Source organism: Aotus nancymaae, unplaced genomic scaffold (genome assembly GCF_030222135.1).
Source record: "Aotus nancymaae isolate 86718 unplaced genomic scaffold, 86718_ANA_hifiasm-v0.15.2.pri h1tg000077l, whole genome shotgun sequence".
Lineage (NCBI taxonomy): Eukaryota > Metazoa > Chordata > Mammalia > Primates > Aotidae > Aotus > Aotus nancymaae.
This window is the reverse complement of record NW_026988492.1, coordinates 9,827,877-9,845,312: the sequence shown is the minus strand read 5'-3', so window position 1 is coordinate 9,845,312 and position 17,436 is coordinate 9,827,877. Positions and strand designations below refer to the sequence as shown.

Genomic DNA, 17,436 nt, shown 5'->3' with positions numbered 1-17,436 from the left:
CCGGAGTTGTGCTACTTTGTTTACTGAGATCCATTATTATTTAATCTAAAAATAACCTTTACCTTATAAATCTGTGAGGACTAGGAATAATGAGTTCCTGGTAAATATATATAGACCATGATTCACAATAAGCTATAATTATTCCAGTTGTGGATGGTGTATCTGATACAGAACACTTATTTTATAGATACAGAAAAAGGGTTCAGGGAGGTTGAGGAAATTGTCAAGAGTCATATGATTAGAAAATGGTAGAACCAATTACAGCTGGGTCTCTCAATGGCCAATCCAGTGCCCTTTCACCATGTCCTATAGTCTTAATCCTTGCTTATTTGAATGATTTGAAGCTGCATTTCAATATTTTTTATAACTCAACCTATACTGCGCACATAAAATATGATCTCAACAGCTTGTGACTTTTGTTTTATTAAAAGATATGTTAATGTCACATCTTCCTTTTTATAATAGTGATGAATCAATCATATAAAGACAACTAAGAACCCACAGTCCATTACATACTGCTTTTTCGTCAGTGCAAATTCGGTTGCTCTAAAGCAATTAGATTGACTTTTAGTAGTTGAGAAACTACTTGGGCTTACCCACCCAGGGTCATAGGTCAAAGGTACCCATTGTTCTATTAAAATACAATAAAGCTCCTACACAGTATAAATATGTATTTAGACAATTTAGTTCTTAATTTTGAGGCATGCATAGGGATATTTATCTCTATCTACAAAGTATTTATATAACTGGGGGAGGGAGATAATCATCCCAACCCTACTTCCTGTCTTGATTATCTTATGAAATGATTTTCCTTTTGTGTCAATTGTTTGTGCTATTCTTATTACATATGGTCCTACTGCATTTTATTTTTTTCCACTTGCCTTTCCTGCTAAAGATATAGTATTTGTATTCTTAGTGCATCCATTCACTATTCTCCCTACTTAAGGTAGGTTTCTTTCTATCTTGCACTTACCTGGTTTACTAATACCTACTACCTAGGCAGTTACTCCTCATTCTTTGGGTTTCAGCTCAATTGTCACCTCCTCATAGCCTTTCTTTCCCTTATCTCTTTATATATGTTCTCTGCTTCCACACATTGCACTCTTTATCACTTTTCAGTGTTTGATTCTTCATGGTACTTATAACTATAACATGCTATTGTCTTATTTATTTGTTTCATTTCTCTCTCTCTCTCCCTCTCTCTACCTCCCCCACTCTCCCCACTTGGCTATAAGAGCCACATAGGCAGAAGATGTGCCTATTTTGTCACGCTACCAACCACAGTGCCTGATACATAGTAAAGGCTCAATGAACATTGGTTCAATGAATGAATATGTGTTATGCAAGATGGTGTAGAATTTTGTAGTCTGCTTTGAGGAGTGTGCATGTGTTAAACCTTGATCCCTTAAAAGAACCTCTTTTGGATTATTTTCTTTATTGATGGACACTAACATAGACATAGGATTTTCTACCTACTCAGTTACCTTGACTCCAGACCAGTTAAATGGACAGAACTCCTAGAGCATTTGGAACTTTGTGCCTTATCTTGCACGGACCTAGGTTTCTTAGCACCCTGGACCACAATGGACTGTCTTCTAGAGCTTGCACTCTAGGGTAGCCTCTGGCCACTGGTGGCTAGTGAGTGCTTGAAATGTGGCTAGTGTGAAGTGCCATGTGGTGTGAGTGTAAAATACACATCAGATTTTGAAGACTTAGTGTAAAAAATGTAAAATGTATCATTAATAATTTTACATTGTTTACTTATTGAAATAACAATTTGGATATATTGGGTTACATAAAATATGTTATTAAAATTAATTTCACTCTTTTTCTTTTTACTATCTTAATGTTGTATTTGAACATTTAAAATTATTTATAGGGATTCCATTGTGGTTTACATTATATTTCTATTGAGCAGTGCTGTTCTAGATCCAGCTAGCTCATCGGAGTTCCAACTAGCTCATCCGTAGCTAAACTAGTTGTTTAGCAATGTAGGTTGAAGGGGATCCTTTGAGAGGAATGCTAGAATTGCAAGAGTCTCTCATTGTCTGCATCTTCCTTATCAGATGCGTACTTGGGACAGGATCGGTACCCTGGGAGAGTAGCTAGAGTAGCTCAGCTGCCTCCCCATACAACCTCAATGTGAAATCCCAAGGCCCACACACAGTTTGTGTCCTAAGGCACAGAAATTTTAAATGTCTTGCCAGCAGTCACATATCTTCCTTTAAAATAAAGCTAGAACCAGAATCCAGGTCTTTTGATGTGCTTAGTTCATTGGATTACTCATAAAAGGATCTACTAATAAAATTATGTCTTCTTTTTTAAGTTAGATACCAGAGAATTTCAAAGAATTGTTAGTTATGTAGGTTTTCTAAAAAGATCAATGAATGAGGAAATTATACTTCAGACTTTACGTGGTTAAGTAAATGGAAAACCATAGTGTATACTTTGATACATTAAACAAGCAGAAACTCTTTCTGTTATTATTGCCACCTACACTGTGGCAGAGCACTAAACTGGGATGACCTTTACTTAGCATAGGAGCATACATTGCAAAGCAAAATTTAAACAAAAAGTCAGATATGAACATGAAATCTACTTGTAAGTAAATACAAATCTAATAAGCACTCTTTGCATAGCTATAAAAACTCACTTGGAGACCAACGACTGCAGTTTGAAAAACTGGTTGCTGTGTCTTCTCCCAAAAATCCTCATCACTGGCATGTCAGGCAGACTTCTCTTCTTGGGTGATGAGATGGATTTTTAAATTAGCTTCATGATTATGATCTTCCCATTCATCCACTAATTTAGCAACTATTTAGTGATTTAACTATGTGCCAGGTAGTATTCTGGGTGCTCAAGTTACCTCCGTGATTAATGCAGACAAAGATTTTTGCTCTTTTGGAGCTACATTCCAGTCCTTAAGTATTTTCTCAATAGGAAGAATGGCATGAAAAGTACAGTGAATCTAAGCAGCGCCTGCTTAGAATGCCATGAGGCACATTTTTGTTAGATGGGAATTAAAGTAAATTGGAGATTTTCTATTTGTGTCTTTCTTGAGGAATTTGAAAATAGAGGTGCATATGTGAAGTGGAGCTAGCTGCGCAAAACACTACATATCTGGTACTAGTCTACTTTTGGAGTGTCAGAAGACACTTAAATTCCCTCCCTAATAAGCGTCAAAAACAACAATTCGACTGTGTTAAGAAATTTACCAATAATTTAGGGGGCTTGGCATACTTTTTCAGCTCTTCTTTCTTCTGCTGGGATAGCCCAACCTTTAGCTAACTGGAAGTCTTAGTTTTTTGTTTTTTTTCTCCCCCCAATTCCAGGAAGTCTCCGTCAGGACGATTTCCCTTCTCACTCAACACAGGCTCTTTCTCATTTTCCCACAGTTCATGAGTCCTGCCCCTTGCTCTCTCCCTTACACATCTTTACTTGCATACATTTTCACAGGTTCCCCTCCATTCTGGTCCCCAAGCAAAGATTCCTTAAATATGACTTTTTTTTCCTCCTTAAAGCACAGCTGGTAAATGTCTCCATTACTCCCTCAGCTAAGATCAGCTTGGGCAAGTAGGTTTTAATCATTTCTTTAGCTGACAAAGAAGAGGATTTGATAATTTGCCTAAAATGAGCAGGTGCTCAGGAGGACATGTCTCCATCCTATGTCCTCTCCAATTTCAGCCAGAAATGAAAACTACTTCTTCTTCCCTCTTTTCCAGGCAAAAGGCTGATTTAACTAAGCAACCAAGACGCCAACACCCTCCTCCTCAGTACGTCCAAGTTTCCTTCGCTCTGAGCCACCAAATCTCTGCTTCTCCCCGCTCTCCCGCCCACCCCACGCCACCCCCGCAGGTTTCCGAGTCATCCGGAACGCGAGTGGGTGCGAGGACTCGGCAGGCTGCCTCTCGCGCCCCCGCCGCCCCCGGGCCGCCTCGGGTTCAGCACTGGACAGCTCCCGCCCCGGCCCCACAAATGGCAGTCGGCTGATTGACAGAGGAGCCGACCAAACAGGGGACAAGACGACTCGCAGCCGCCTTGCAAGGGTTTGGTTGCGGCCAAGCTGCCTCTTTAAACTGGCTTTCCTCCCCAGAGCAGGGAGAGAGGCTGGAGTGTGGTTTGCGGCCAAACCTAAAGGCTGCAATTAACCAGACGCCCGGCCTTCCCGACTCCGGAGACACGAACGTTTTAAAGGACGTCTTCGCTCCTCGGGACTCGCGGCTGCGCTCGCTGTGCAGGTCTGGGCGCGCGCCCCGCGCCTCCCGGCGAAGCGGTCGAGGAGGAGCCAGAGTCGGGAGGCGGGAACGACCTGCCACGGGTGAGACTATGGAGCAGCGTCTTCGGCGGCCGCGGCGGCAGCAGCAGCAGCAGCTCCTGAACGCGCCTCAATGAGACCGGCGGTGGCGGCGGCCGGGCCGAGTGACGGACGCGGGCTGATTCCAGCCGCCGGGAGCGCGAGGCCATGTAACCTGCTCGGCTCCAGGCAACGAGGTGCGTAATCCCCAGCCGGCCCCTCGCGCAGCGGGCACGGCCAGCGCTGCCACAGGTGACTTGATTTCTGCGACGGTAGCTCTGCCACCTGGGGCCAATCTCGAAACATTCTTATTTTCAAGTCCTTTGGACTGGGTGCCATCTGGGAAGGGGGAAGACTCCTCGTAAAAGTCTGACTGTTAAGAAATTGAAGATCCAAATTTAAAAAGTGATTCCCCCCGTTCCCTCCTCTCGTCTCTGCGAGACAGATGGGAGCCATGGCTTACCCCTTACTCCTCTGCCTCCTGCTCGCTCAGCTGGGATTGGGAGCTGTTGGCGCCAGCCGTGACCCCCAGGGACGGCCGGATTCCCCTCGAGAGAGGACCCCAAGGGGGAAGCCGCACGCTCAGCAGCCGGCTCGAGCCTCTGCCTCGGACCCCTCGGCTCCCTGGAGCCGCTCCATCGATGGCACCATCTTGGCGCAGAAACTCGCCGAGGAGGTGCCCATGGACGTGGTCTCTTACCTCTACACCGGGGACTCCCACCAGCTGAAGCGAGCCAACTGCTCCGGCCGCTACGAGTTGGCCGGCCTGCCGGGGAAGTGGCCAGCCCTGGCCAACGCGCATCCCTCCTTGCACGGGGCGCTGGACACACTGACACACGCCACCAACTTCCTCAACATGATGCTGCAGAGCAATAAGTCGCGGGAGCAGAACTTGCAGGACGACCTGGAGTGGTACCAGGCGCTGGTGCGGAGCCTCCTGGAGGGCGATCCCAGCATCTCTCGGGCGGCCATCACCTTCAGCACCGAGTCGCTGTCCGCGCCAGCCCCACAGGTCTTCCTCCAGGCCACACGCGAGGAGAGCCGCATCCTGCTCCAAGACCTGTCCTCCTCCGCACCTCACCTGGCCAACGCCACCCTGGAGACCGAGTGGTTCCACGGCCTCCGGCGCAAGTGGAAGCCCCACTTACACCGCCGCGGCCCCAATCAGGGTCCCCGGGGCCTGGGCCACAGCTGGCGGCGCAGGGACGGGCTTGGCGGGGACAAGAGCCACGTCAAGTGGTCTTCGCCTTATCTGGAGTGCGAGAACGGGAGTTACAAGCCGGGGTGGCTGGTTACTCTTTCCTCTGCCTTCTACGGGTTGCAACCTAACCTGGTCCCAGAATTCAGGTAGGGAGTGGGGCAAAGGCAAAAGCGAAGCCTTCCTTCCGGTCTTGCGGGTGGGTGCACGTGTGGGGAAAGAACCCTTGGCTGTGACACGTACGCTTCTCACCCTCAGAGCGGAGACCTGGGCTGAGGGACACCCCACGCGGGCGCGCTGCTTAGGGGCGAGAAGCGCCCCACACCCGTCAGCTTCAGGCGCTCAGTGAAAGCCATTCATTCTCTCCGACCAGTTTCTTCTTACGGGGTCGAGGGACCGGCAGCTCTTGGTAGGACGCAGACACCCCCGCTGCTCGGTGCTTCCCTCCAACTGTCAGGAGAGCAAGGAGGGGCGTTCCCCAATGGGGGCAATGCGACAACTTGGCGAGCTCCGGGTGTATCCACGGAGTGGCAAGCCTTAGAGCAGAGGCTAAAAGGGAGCGGGAGGAACAGAGAGTTCCTTGTTTCTGGCACTTTGGGGTAGCCTCTGCCTGCTTCCTACGTGTGCAGTTGGGGGCACCGGTCTGTTGTTAGTCAGAGCTTATAATTAAAACTGTGCCATCTCCTCGCAGTTCCGGCCCCTCAGCAGTGAGTCAGTCCCAGCAGCTAGCTGTCTCCGGCATCCAGACTTTGCAATTTGGTCAGGGTGCTGTTCCTTCTACCCGATTCCCCTCTCCCTCCTATTGATCTTTCCTTCCTTGGTGGCCTTTTCCTCCTCTTCCCTGTGTTAGGCATACCTAAGGGTTATCCAGCCCTTCACACACTCACATGCTTTATAAATGGACCTAGTTATATTCTGGAGGGAGGCATCAGTTGTGATTGAATTCACTCAAGGAGGCTGGAGGAAACTTAAACGGGTCTGTATTTCCTGTCTCAAAGTATAGCATTTGAGGGAAGCAGAGAATTTGCAAATTAACAGGTTTTAACTTCTGCCTGGGGAAGTGTCTGACCTTTGAGGTGAGGAATTTCTAGAAGCAACCTTTAAGAGTGGATGTGAGGAAGGAAGAGAAAGAATAGACACGCCGAGAGGGTTTGGGAGAGGGCCCAAGATAGAGTGAGATCTTCCCTTAGTCCCATGAGGGGAGGCTCTGGAAGGAGGGTCTTGGGGGCTGAAGTTGCTTTTGTATTTTTTGGGAACCTGGGCAGGAGTGAGAAACCTTTGTGTGTGGATTATTTATTTATTTTTTAAGTGCCCTGGCACAGCAAGGACAGGATGCTGGCCTGCTGAAAGATGCCGGATCAAGTACTGGGTGGGCAAGTGGGAAAGGTCAGAAGGCTTGTTTATTTTTGCACTGCCATTTACTGCTGAATGACCTCAAGCAAGCTGCTTAACCTCTCTGGGCCTCAGCTACTTATCTGTCCAGTGAGGGAGTTGAACTAGACAGTCTCTAGGGAACCATCCAGTTATCAGGTTCTGTAGCTTTTAATGTTGGCAACACTTGAGAAGGCATAAGGGATAATAATCCCCTTTGTCTGATTCTGTATGACCGTATTAAATGTGTGTGTGGGTGTCTGTGTATGTGTTTATATCTCTTTTAAAGGTTTTGTCTTAAACCAGACTAACTCTTTTCTACTTTTGAGATAATCTCATTTCCTCCTAATTCCTGCAGGATCCTATTAGTAAGAGCTGAGCCCAGCTTTGAATCTTTGCCATGCTGTTTGCTCAGAAGAGGAAAGACCAGCAGATGCTATTCACTGCCAGCAAACTGTTTGTAGCCTTTAAATGAATCTTTTTAGGGAGCCCCAAGTCCCAGGATCCATCTATCTATTCCATCTAACATCCACTTTATGTCAGGCTCTGTGCTAACTGCCTTGCATGCATTGTCTTGATTAGCCCTTACAACAACCTTATGAGTTACATTTTATTATTTTCTCTATTTTACAGAAAAGGAATCTGAAGCCCAGAGGGGTTAAGCTTCTGGCCTAAGATTGCACAGCAGTAAAATAGCAGGGCCAGGATTTAAGCCCACTTCATACTTCATACCATATGTACCACTATTGCAAACTTTCTTCTATGAAGGTGTCCTAGGGGTTGCCATAAACAATATAGTTACTGTGTAAAATGTATTTATTTTCAAGGGCTACTGTGGAACTGAGGATGAAAACCACTAATTTTCAGAATTGTCTCTCTTAATCTTATGGATCAGAAAGCATAGGTTGCCTAAATGAACTCAGTGCCTTCTGCCAGCCAAGTTGAAAGGCTAAGGACGTGAAAGGTCTCAGGTTGGGAGGGCTCAGACACTCCCTGTTTCTTTTAAATCTCTTTAGAATATAGTTTGCTTCTTTAAGTGCCTTCATAGGCAAAGGTGGTATTCTTCAGCCAAGGCACAAAGCCAGCCATTTAGTGTCTGGCTCTTTACAGAAGCTGGCTGGTCTCAGTAGCATCACAAAGTAAGTGCTCTCCTATGAGTACTTCAGCCCCATGTCCTGTGCCCTTCAAATGCTGTATTGAGGATCCACACAGATGTTAATTATAGAACCCAGAAGAAAATCTTATAGGCATCAAATAATTCCACCTTTTGTTTCATAGATGAAGAAACAGAACTATAAAGATGAAGTGACTTGTCCAAAAATCATATATCAAGTTTGTAGCAACAACAGAAATGGGAGCCAGGCCTTCTGCCTCTGGTTTATCCTATACTTGATAAATACATACCTAAAGCAGGTATCTGTGGCTCTCTGGACCTCTGTATACAACCTGTGTTGGGGACATACTTCATTCTATATCATCATTTAGGGCAAAAAAAAAAATTACCCCATAGAAAACAGCTATCACTTTAAAAAATGATTATATTGTTAATTTCATACATTGAGATAATATTTAAATGGGCCCTTTCTGTATATCTTCATACTCACAAAAGGAAATTTTTTTTTGTTTATAATATTTTATTGTCTAAGATATGCATTATAAAATTCTACAGTAGAGGTGAATAATATTTGATAGGTATGGTAACAGGGTAAACCTCAAATGAATATTCGGGAAACCAGATTAGGAGCCCTGATCATGATTTTAAATAGTCCTTTAAACGTGTGAAGTGTTATTTGCAAAAAGCTTTATGTATAACAGAAAATCCATTGATAATGGTTTATTGATGAAAGAGAAAAGGAGAAAAAACTTTGTAGTTAAGATTAGTTAATATTTTCCCAGGTCTTGTTTACAAGATTCAGGGATTTACATTAATATAAATTAAGAAGTTTAATATAAAAATATCTTCTTATATTGCTGTTTCTTACTGTAAAACAATCTCTCAGAATAAATTCTATTCCCCTGTGTTTTAGAATGACACAAGTTTCTTAAAATTTAAGACCTAGCATAAGATACATATGGGAAGAGAAGTGTATTTCTAATTTTTTGTCTTTGAAAAAATGGCACTCATTTCTCTTAACTATTTCTTGAATCTTTTGTTATATATCTATAGTATAAATACTTCATTCTCATTTTCCATCCTAGTAAAAAAGTGAGAGTAATAGTTTAAGATATACTCTGAAAATATTTTTACTTTTAACATTAGGTTTGTCATATCCTTGTAACATTTTCCTTAAAGCTAGGGTTCTTTTGTTTGCATAATGATTTTTTTTTTGTGGAACTTAAAGTACTATAGAATTGGATCTCATTTTGTTGAATGCATAGATACCTCTCTGGTGGTGACTGGAATTGTTGAGTGCCTAGGATAGGCAGCAGGTAATTAAGTGTTTGTTGAATTTAAAAGAAGGTGAGTTTCTTTAAAATTCCTTTAAAGAATTAATTCTTGATGAGCTGAGAGGAAATTTGGAATTCCTTCAGTTTCTTCACGTATTATAGTTGAGGAAACTGAGACCCAAATAGCTAAAGGAATTTGCTAGAAATGGAATACCTCTTTTGTGGCAGATGGGAGTTAAGGGAAACAATACTTATTAGAATATCTACTATACATTAGATACTTTATATATTTCAGTGCATGTAATTCTTAGAACTCTCAGGTAGCAACCAGATTGGAAAAGTTGAACAACCTGCCCACGTGAATGTAGCTAGTAAATGAAGGAGCTAAAATCAAATTTAGATCTGTCTAGTTATGAAGCCTGTGTAGTCTTTCCACTAGCCTACGCTGATTTCTATCTCTTGATTCCCCAATTTTCTCATTAAAAATGAGTACGATGATATTGGCTTGAATTAAGTAATATACTTGGCCCAAACCAGTGATATTTTTGGGCCAACTATGCAACCAAGTATGTTGTACAGTGAGAAGGGTATTCAATTTGAGGCGGAACTTTGCTGCAAGTCCCAGTTTTGTCTCTGACTGGTTGTGTTACCTGTCTGGAAATCAGTTTCTGCATAATAAAAAAGTGGAAATCCATTTGATGATTTCCATATACCTCTTAATTGGCCTATCCACATAGTCAACAAATAATTTTGAAAACAGGGCTGATGCACATAAATCTAGTACCTTGTGGAAATGATATGGGAGAGTCACATGCAGAGGAAGAGGAAACCAAGTGAATGTTAGACCTGGTATTTGGTTAAAAAAAGAAAAGAAAAGAAAAAAAGGCAAAAGGGAGATAAAGGAAAGATCACAATAGTGTGGAAATCTCTTTTTAGAAACTAATGAACAGGAGTGTCACTGATTCACCGACTGCCTGAGTGCTCACTCCACTTTCTCTCCTTCTCACAAAACACCCACACACCTCCTTCAGTGATTCTATTACAGATTCCTGCTTTCAACAAAAGAGGGCAATTCACACAGTGTAAAAGAAATGACCATCTTGCTCTAGGCCCAACATGTCCTATGTCTTTCTTGTAGGAGCTGAAAATGATGAGTAGGCTTGCCTATAGGAATAGCCCAGAGGTGTTTGCCTGGGTTATAGATTAAAAGGTTTTCAGATGAACATGTGGAGGCTTGTGGAGGCTTTTGAGTCTTAGTTACATCATCTGTAAGCTATGAAGAGTAATGTGTATCTCCTTTGAAATTCTGTAAAGACTAAATGAAGAACTGTCATCACTTAGGAAGTTTAGTAAATATTTTTGTATTGTAGCTTCTGTCTTCTCAAATACTATCCTCAGCTGGCCATAACTTTCTACATTTACTTGTAAAGTCCTTTGACATATAGTAATTTGTAACTTATATAGTGGCTTAGTTTTGTTTCTAATCATTGTGAAGGCTTATAATGGCAATGGGTCATGGTAGAAATACTGGCCTTAGAAGGTGTTGGTACCAGCTTGGACCCTATCTTTGACTTAGGAGAGGAGTTGCCGCTCTAATTTTCACTTTCTTCAAATGCAAATTGAGGAGGTTGGACTCTTTATAACCCTAAAAGTCTATGATTTTGCACATCATTCAATATATCACTTTATTTTATTTATTTATTTATTCTTTGAGACAGGCTCTTACTCTGTTGCCCAGGCTGGAGTGCAGTGGTGTGATCTCGGATCACTGCATCCTCAACCTCCCAGGCTCAAGTGATCCTCCCACTCCAGCCTCCTGAGCAGCTAGGACTACAGGCCTGAGCCACCATGCCTGGCTGTTTTCAGTTTCATAGAGATCGGGTTTTGCCATGTTGCCCAGGCTGGTCTTGAACTCTTGGGCTCAGGTGATCCACCCCAACACTCAGCTTCCCAAAGTGTTGGAATTACAGGCGTGAGCCATCCCACCTAGACCAATGTGTCGCTTTCACTTGTGAAGTTTTATTTGCTTCACTGATGAAATCAGTTAATGAATGCTATATAAATGCAGAACATATTCATATGTTCCATGTTTGACTTATAATGATCATTTACTCATGGAATATTTATAGAAAGTCCTACCAATGTACAATGTGTTAAGTACATAAACTAATAATGGAAATGAGAACTCCATTTCAAAATAAGAATAAGCATAATCTGAGTTCACAGGGCTTAAGACCCTGATTTACTTAGAGTCAACGTGAAGTTGCTTCACAGATTTCTAGACCAAGGGCCTCAGTATACCTCTATAATTTCTCTCAAGAGAATAAATATTTAGACATTTGGAAGCTCCCTACTTACTTTTTAAAAACAACCTGTTTTCAATCTGCCTCTGTAGTTGGCTTTAAAATTTCATAAAAGAGCTATATTTTGTTGTGTAGCAATGGTACAGGATTATCTTGCCATTTTATAGGATATGCATTTGGAAGTAGAAATGGGATTTCCAAAATTGAAAAATAAATTACAAGAGTTATGCTTACTGTCTGGAGAGATAACTGATGCTCTCACTAGACTGATTTTCCAGCCTCAACTTCTAGATAAGCCAAATGTTACTTTCAACATCAGAAAGGCAGCAGTTTGTTGTACATGTTTCAGGTTTTAAGGCTATCCTTTTTCAGTCTTAAGAGTGCTGTTGAATTCAACATACACTGCATTTTATGATTATATTGTAATATACTGTGATGCCAAGGCGTATGTTGTTGATGCTATTTTGCACTTGGTTGGTACAGAAGCATTAGGCCCTGGCTGTTTTCTCTGTTCAGTTCTGATTTGCTGTTCAAAGAGTTATTTATGCAGAATTACTAAGATAGCACATTGGGATTTTGATAACTCTGGCAGCTTGATGGCTGCTATGTGGAAATAGGCAGTTCACTAGTACTGGGGCTATGCTTGGGAGAGTGTGCAGCCAGCAGCGTTGTGAAGATTTTCCCAGCACAGCAATGTCATACATCAGTGGGGCTTGTTTTGCTTGCCTTATCTGCTTTTCAGCTTTTAGTAATGAACTAAAATCTGTTTAGTAACAAACTAAAATTATACATAGTGTAATTTCCACTTTGGCTGGGCAATTACTCTCCCAAGTCTTTCTTCCTACAGGAATAAAAACTTGACCCACAAAAATATTTGGGTAGATGACTGTTCCGTGAAATACCTCTTCAGGTTAGAAGATTAATCTCTCGGCTAAGTCTTTTACAACTTCCCCCCTTCACACCCTCCACTTTCCTACAATGCCAAATCTAGTATAGAAACCATGAGTGAATTTAGTTTTTACACCCAAGGATATTATTGAGTGCCTCAAAGCAATGATTGGATACATCTAGTTTCATTACTTTTGTTATAGGTAGAGCTCATAGAAAACACAAATTAGCTTAAGTATAATCTGATCCCAAGGTAGTAAAGTTTATTTTTCCAAACAAAAATCCTGTTACCTATCTTTTTGTACAAGAAGGCAGTTTCTGTTTTTTTTCTCTTCCCCCACACTGTTGCTAATACTTCTATTTAATTGAGATTCAGTTAATTTTTATTCATTTTAATATCTGTTATAATTTCCCCCATTTAATAAATATAACTAAAACAAGACAATGTGGGATTTTGAAAACCCTGTCCAATTGGCAAAGTACCCACTGCATCTTTAGCTTAAAAGGACTTACGTAAGATTTCTGTTTATGTGTTTTGTCCAATGTGTATGCCTCATTACATTATCATAGAAGAAATGACACATGGCTTTTATTTGAGAAAGAAGAAATGGTATGATAGTAAATAGTAATATTTTATCAATTCCAACATGCACCATTTTCACATTTTGATGTCTTTCAAATTGAGATGCGTCTTACAGTTGAGAGCATATCATATTCAGTTGGCATTTATTTTCTTTCAGTGGTACACAATATAACAAGACATCTTACAATTAATGCCATCTTATATTTGATGAAATGTGATATTAGGAAATGGGAAAATAAATTTCAGGGTCTCTTTAACTACAAAGTTCTGTTATCATCTATAAGTTATCATCTTGCAGCAAAATATGCATATATGGAAGCAAAATGTAAACCTTACTGCTGTATATAAATTAAAAAAATTTCTTTTTAAAGAGACAGGGTCCAACTCTGTTTCTCAGGCAGGAGTGTAGTGGTGAGATTATAGCTCACTGCATTCTCAACTTGTAGGCTCAGGTGATCCTCCTACCTCAGCCTCCTAAGTAGCTGGGACTACAGGCACATGCCACCATGCCTGGCTAATTTTTTAATTTTAGTTTTTGTAGTGACAGGGTCTTGCCTTGTCTTCCAAAAGTGCTGGGATTACAGGCATGAGCCACCACACCCAGGCCCTGCTGTATATAAATTAGATTGCTATTTGTCTTCATTATAATTTTGTTTAAAAGAGACAAGCTACACTAACACATGTAATCACATTTTCTTTTTGATGTATGTGAAATACACAAAATATTGTGCCAGAAACTACAGCAACTTTTATTTTCAGAATAGGTAAAGTCAGGATTATCAGAACCTTTCTCACATCATCTGGCAAAGTTTTTCTCTTATACTATAGAAAATGCCTAAGATATTAAAAATAAAAGACCACTGACAGAATAGGAGGGAATAGATATGTCTCTCCTTTCTAAAGTATTTCAAGGTTTCATGGTGGAAGTGAAGACTTCTTGTGCATCAATGTAACTAGTTTTGGCCAATGAGATTTAAATGAAATTGTGAAGATAAGATTTTTTGTTTGTTTGTTTGTTTTTCCTTTTTCTCCCCAGTCAATTGCTTGGAATAAAATGAAGAGTTTGGTTTTCCTCATATTCGATGCCTCAGACCACTTCTGAACAAGGTTTCTCAAACTTGGAACTACAGACATTTGGGGCCAGATAGTCCTTCGTTGTGGGGCTGTCTTATTCATTGTAAGATGTTCAGTAGCACCTGTGGCTTCTATCCATTAGATACCAGTGGCAACACATCCTGCCAGTGTGAAAACCAAATGTGTCTACAGACATTGCCGTATATCCCTTGTGGGGCAAAACTGCCTCTGATTGAAAGCCACTGGTGTAGAGGAATACATATGATATACAACATATAAAATGCTGTTGTGGGACTATCCTTATTTCAATGGTTCTGTAGGTATGTGTACACATAGGTGTGTACATATGTCTGTGTGTATGCATATATGTATGCTCAGATAGACATTTGCCAGATTACATGTCTATTTATTTATTTAAAATATAAGATCATTGTATATATAGAACCTGACATGAGTGAGAACTGAAACATTTTGATAGATCAATGAAATATTAATTAATTTACATTTGTATGTCATCAGGGCTCAAAAGGAGCATCTGACCAAATTTGCAGAATCTGTTGCTAACCATGGTTTTACTACTTATGTGGTTAAATGTTTAATACTTAAGGTTTCCCATTAAAAGATGAATTTTGAAAGGAAAGCACGTGTGTGTGTGTGTGTGTGTGTGTGTGTGTGTGTGTGTACCTGGAAGAACAGGAAGAGGGAAGGGGGTTCAATTGTGAATAGAGGAGTGAGTTGGAGAGAGGAGAGGGGAAAGGGAACAAATGAAGATGAATGAACTGATAGAACTTTTAGGATGGCTGTTTTGGGCAATCTCAGACACTGTGGAATATTGCCTTACTTTTACGTGAAGCTCCATTTACCATTCAGCAATTTTATAGTTCTGATAACACTGAACTATTTTTCCCTAGTAAAACAGTTCCCCAGGTAGTTGAGGAGTCAAGTTCTTGATGATTTAGTCATTATGAAGATAAGTTGACTGTGCTTGCATTTCAGAACTTTATTTCAGCCTTTCTCATTAAAGGAATATTAATACCTTACAATATATTTTTTAAATATTCCATTTGCTATTTTAACTTATTGATTTAACTAGAAGTTGTACCGAATTTGAATTTATTACAAATAAATTTCCTTGAAGAAATGATTGAAATGATATATTACATAGACATTATTAATATTATTGAGACAGGGTCTTGCTCTGTCACACAGGCTAGAGTGCAATGGCATAAACATGGCTCACTGCGGCCTCAACCTCCCAGGCTCAAGCGAGCCTCCCACCTCAGTCCCCCAAGCAGCTGAGACTACAAGTGTACACCACTATGCCTGGCTAATTTTTCTATTTTTTGTAGAGACAGGATTTTATCATGTTGCCCAGGCCGGTCTTGAACTCCTGGGTTCAAGCAATCCACTAGTATCAGCTTCCCAAAGTACTGGGATTACAAGAGTGAGCCACTGCTCCTGGCCCTACATATACATTAGTTAAAGTTTTAATAAGCGTATGTTTAAAGATGCAGTTTTAAATATTAATAATGCTTAGGATTCTGCTAAGTCAGAAGCAACTTTAAGAAAACAAAAACAAACAATGACCACATGGATAAAAAAGAATGTTTAGGCTTCGTGGTGCTAATTACCTTAGCACAAACTGAAGAGGGACCAATTCTTTACTCTGTATCCATAAACACGAAATATACACAACCTGCTGTAAGAAGGGAGGAGCTTGCTGTTGTACATTATGTTAATTATGGAGAAATAAGATATAATGCTGTGAATATTGGAGATGAATCCAAGACTCCTGAAAAGAAAGATGAAGACTATGATTTTTCTGGACAAGGCAAACTTCTAGGATGGTTGTTTTGGGTATTGACTGAATAATTAGTTCTTTGGAAAGCGTGTCACAGTACAGTCCTCTGAAAGTTATTTAGCAATGTTATCTGTCTTTCCATTTTTATGAAAAAGAGGCAAATAACAAATGATATTGAGGCATTCTTTAAAGAAGCAATGTTTTTAGTAAACATCTTGTAAAACACTCCTTTCTGAATTAGAATTTTAGAAGTAAAGGGGATTTTAGAGATCACACAATCCAATTTATTTCTATGGGTGAGGAAAATGAGACCAAGGGAACTGGTGATCATCACTTACATTAACTATGGCTGCAGCGAACTTGCAGTGAAATGACAGACACAAATTAAAAGATGCTGAGTCATCAAGTAAAGGTTAATTTATGTTCATTATTCACTGATCCCAAACCTGGCTGAGCATAAAGATCATGTGAAGAGCCTGATAATATGTTCCTAGGCCCTCCCTAGACATTGTGGACAAGACAATCTGCAACAGGATCCGAAGTCCATATTAAACACAAAGTCTTTGTAATTCAGAAGTAGTTAGTCCTTAAACACAAACTTGGGAAAAAGTAAACAGTATTTGATAAAATTAAAACACTTATAACTCATATAAACAACTGCTGCTTCAGTCACTGAAAAAATGTGGTTACAGGCCATTCTGGGTACCAGAAACATTCCAGTATTGTGAATGAGTCTATCAGTATTGCAAATTTAGAATGTCGAGCAGGTTCCTTATGAAGGCAGGAAGCTCAAAGGTTCTGAGCTTTGGAATGAGAACTCACTTGGCTGTATACTCTTATTTTTCCCTCAATTTATTTTGGGTTCTTTGCTTTCTCAACTTTAAAATAGGGGCCATCATAAGAGCAACCTGCCTCCTGTTATCATCTGTCTCTTTATGTAAACATCCTGTGTCCCAAAGAGTTCTACAGGCTTTTCAAATACAAGGACCATATTTTACGACTTCCTGTATTCAGTGCCTGATATGGTTTGGCTGTGTCTGCACTCAAACTCTCATCTTAAATTGTAATCTCCATAATCCCCAGGTGTCGGGGAGAGACCAGGTGGAGGTAACTGGATCATTTGGAGGTAATTGAAATCAAGCAGTTTCCCATTTGGAGGTAATTGAAATCCAGCGGTTTCCCCTGTGCTGTTCTCGTGATAGTTGGGGAGTTCTCACGAGATCTGATGGCGTATAAATGTGTGGTAGTTCCTGCTCTCTTCAGTCTCTCCGATGCCGCCTTGCTAAGAGGGTGTCTTGCTTCTCCTTCACCTTCCGCTGTAATTGTAAGTTTTTATGAGGCCTCCCCAGCTAAATGGAACTGTGAACCTCTTTCCTTTATAAATTACCCGGTCTTGAGTAGTTCTTTGTAGCTGTGTGAGAACAGACTAACACAGTGCCTTTTGAAAGTACCTTGCCTATTCCAGAGGAGCAGCATGGGAATAGTCTCTAGGAGGAGGGGTTTTGGAATCATAAACCTAGGTTTGAATCCAGGAAT

At 41.1% G+C, this 17,436-nt stretch overlaps 1 protein-coding gene across 1 annotated transcript in view; it reads left to right on the top strand.

Moving 5' to 3' along the window:
• Positions 1-4,326: 4,326 nt before the first annotated feature.
• Positions 4,327-17,436, top strand: part of GPR158 (G protein-coupled receptor 158) — a 398,680-nt gene continuing 385,570 nt past the window's right edge. Inside the window, exon 1 of the mRNA XM_012450142.3 lies at positions 4,327-5,641. Coding sequence (XP_012305565.2) covers positions 4,740-5,641 — 902 coding nt within the window. The 5' untranslated portion in view covers positions 4,327-4,739. The remainder of the gene's footprint in view (positions 5,642-17,436) is intronic.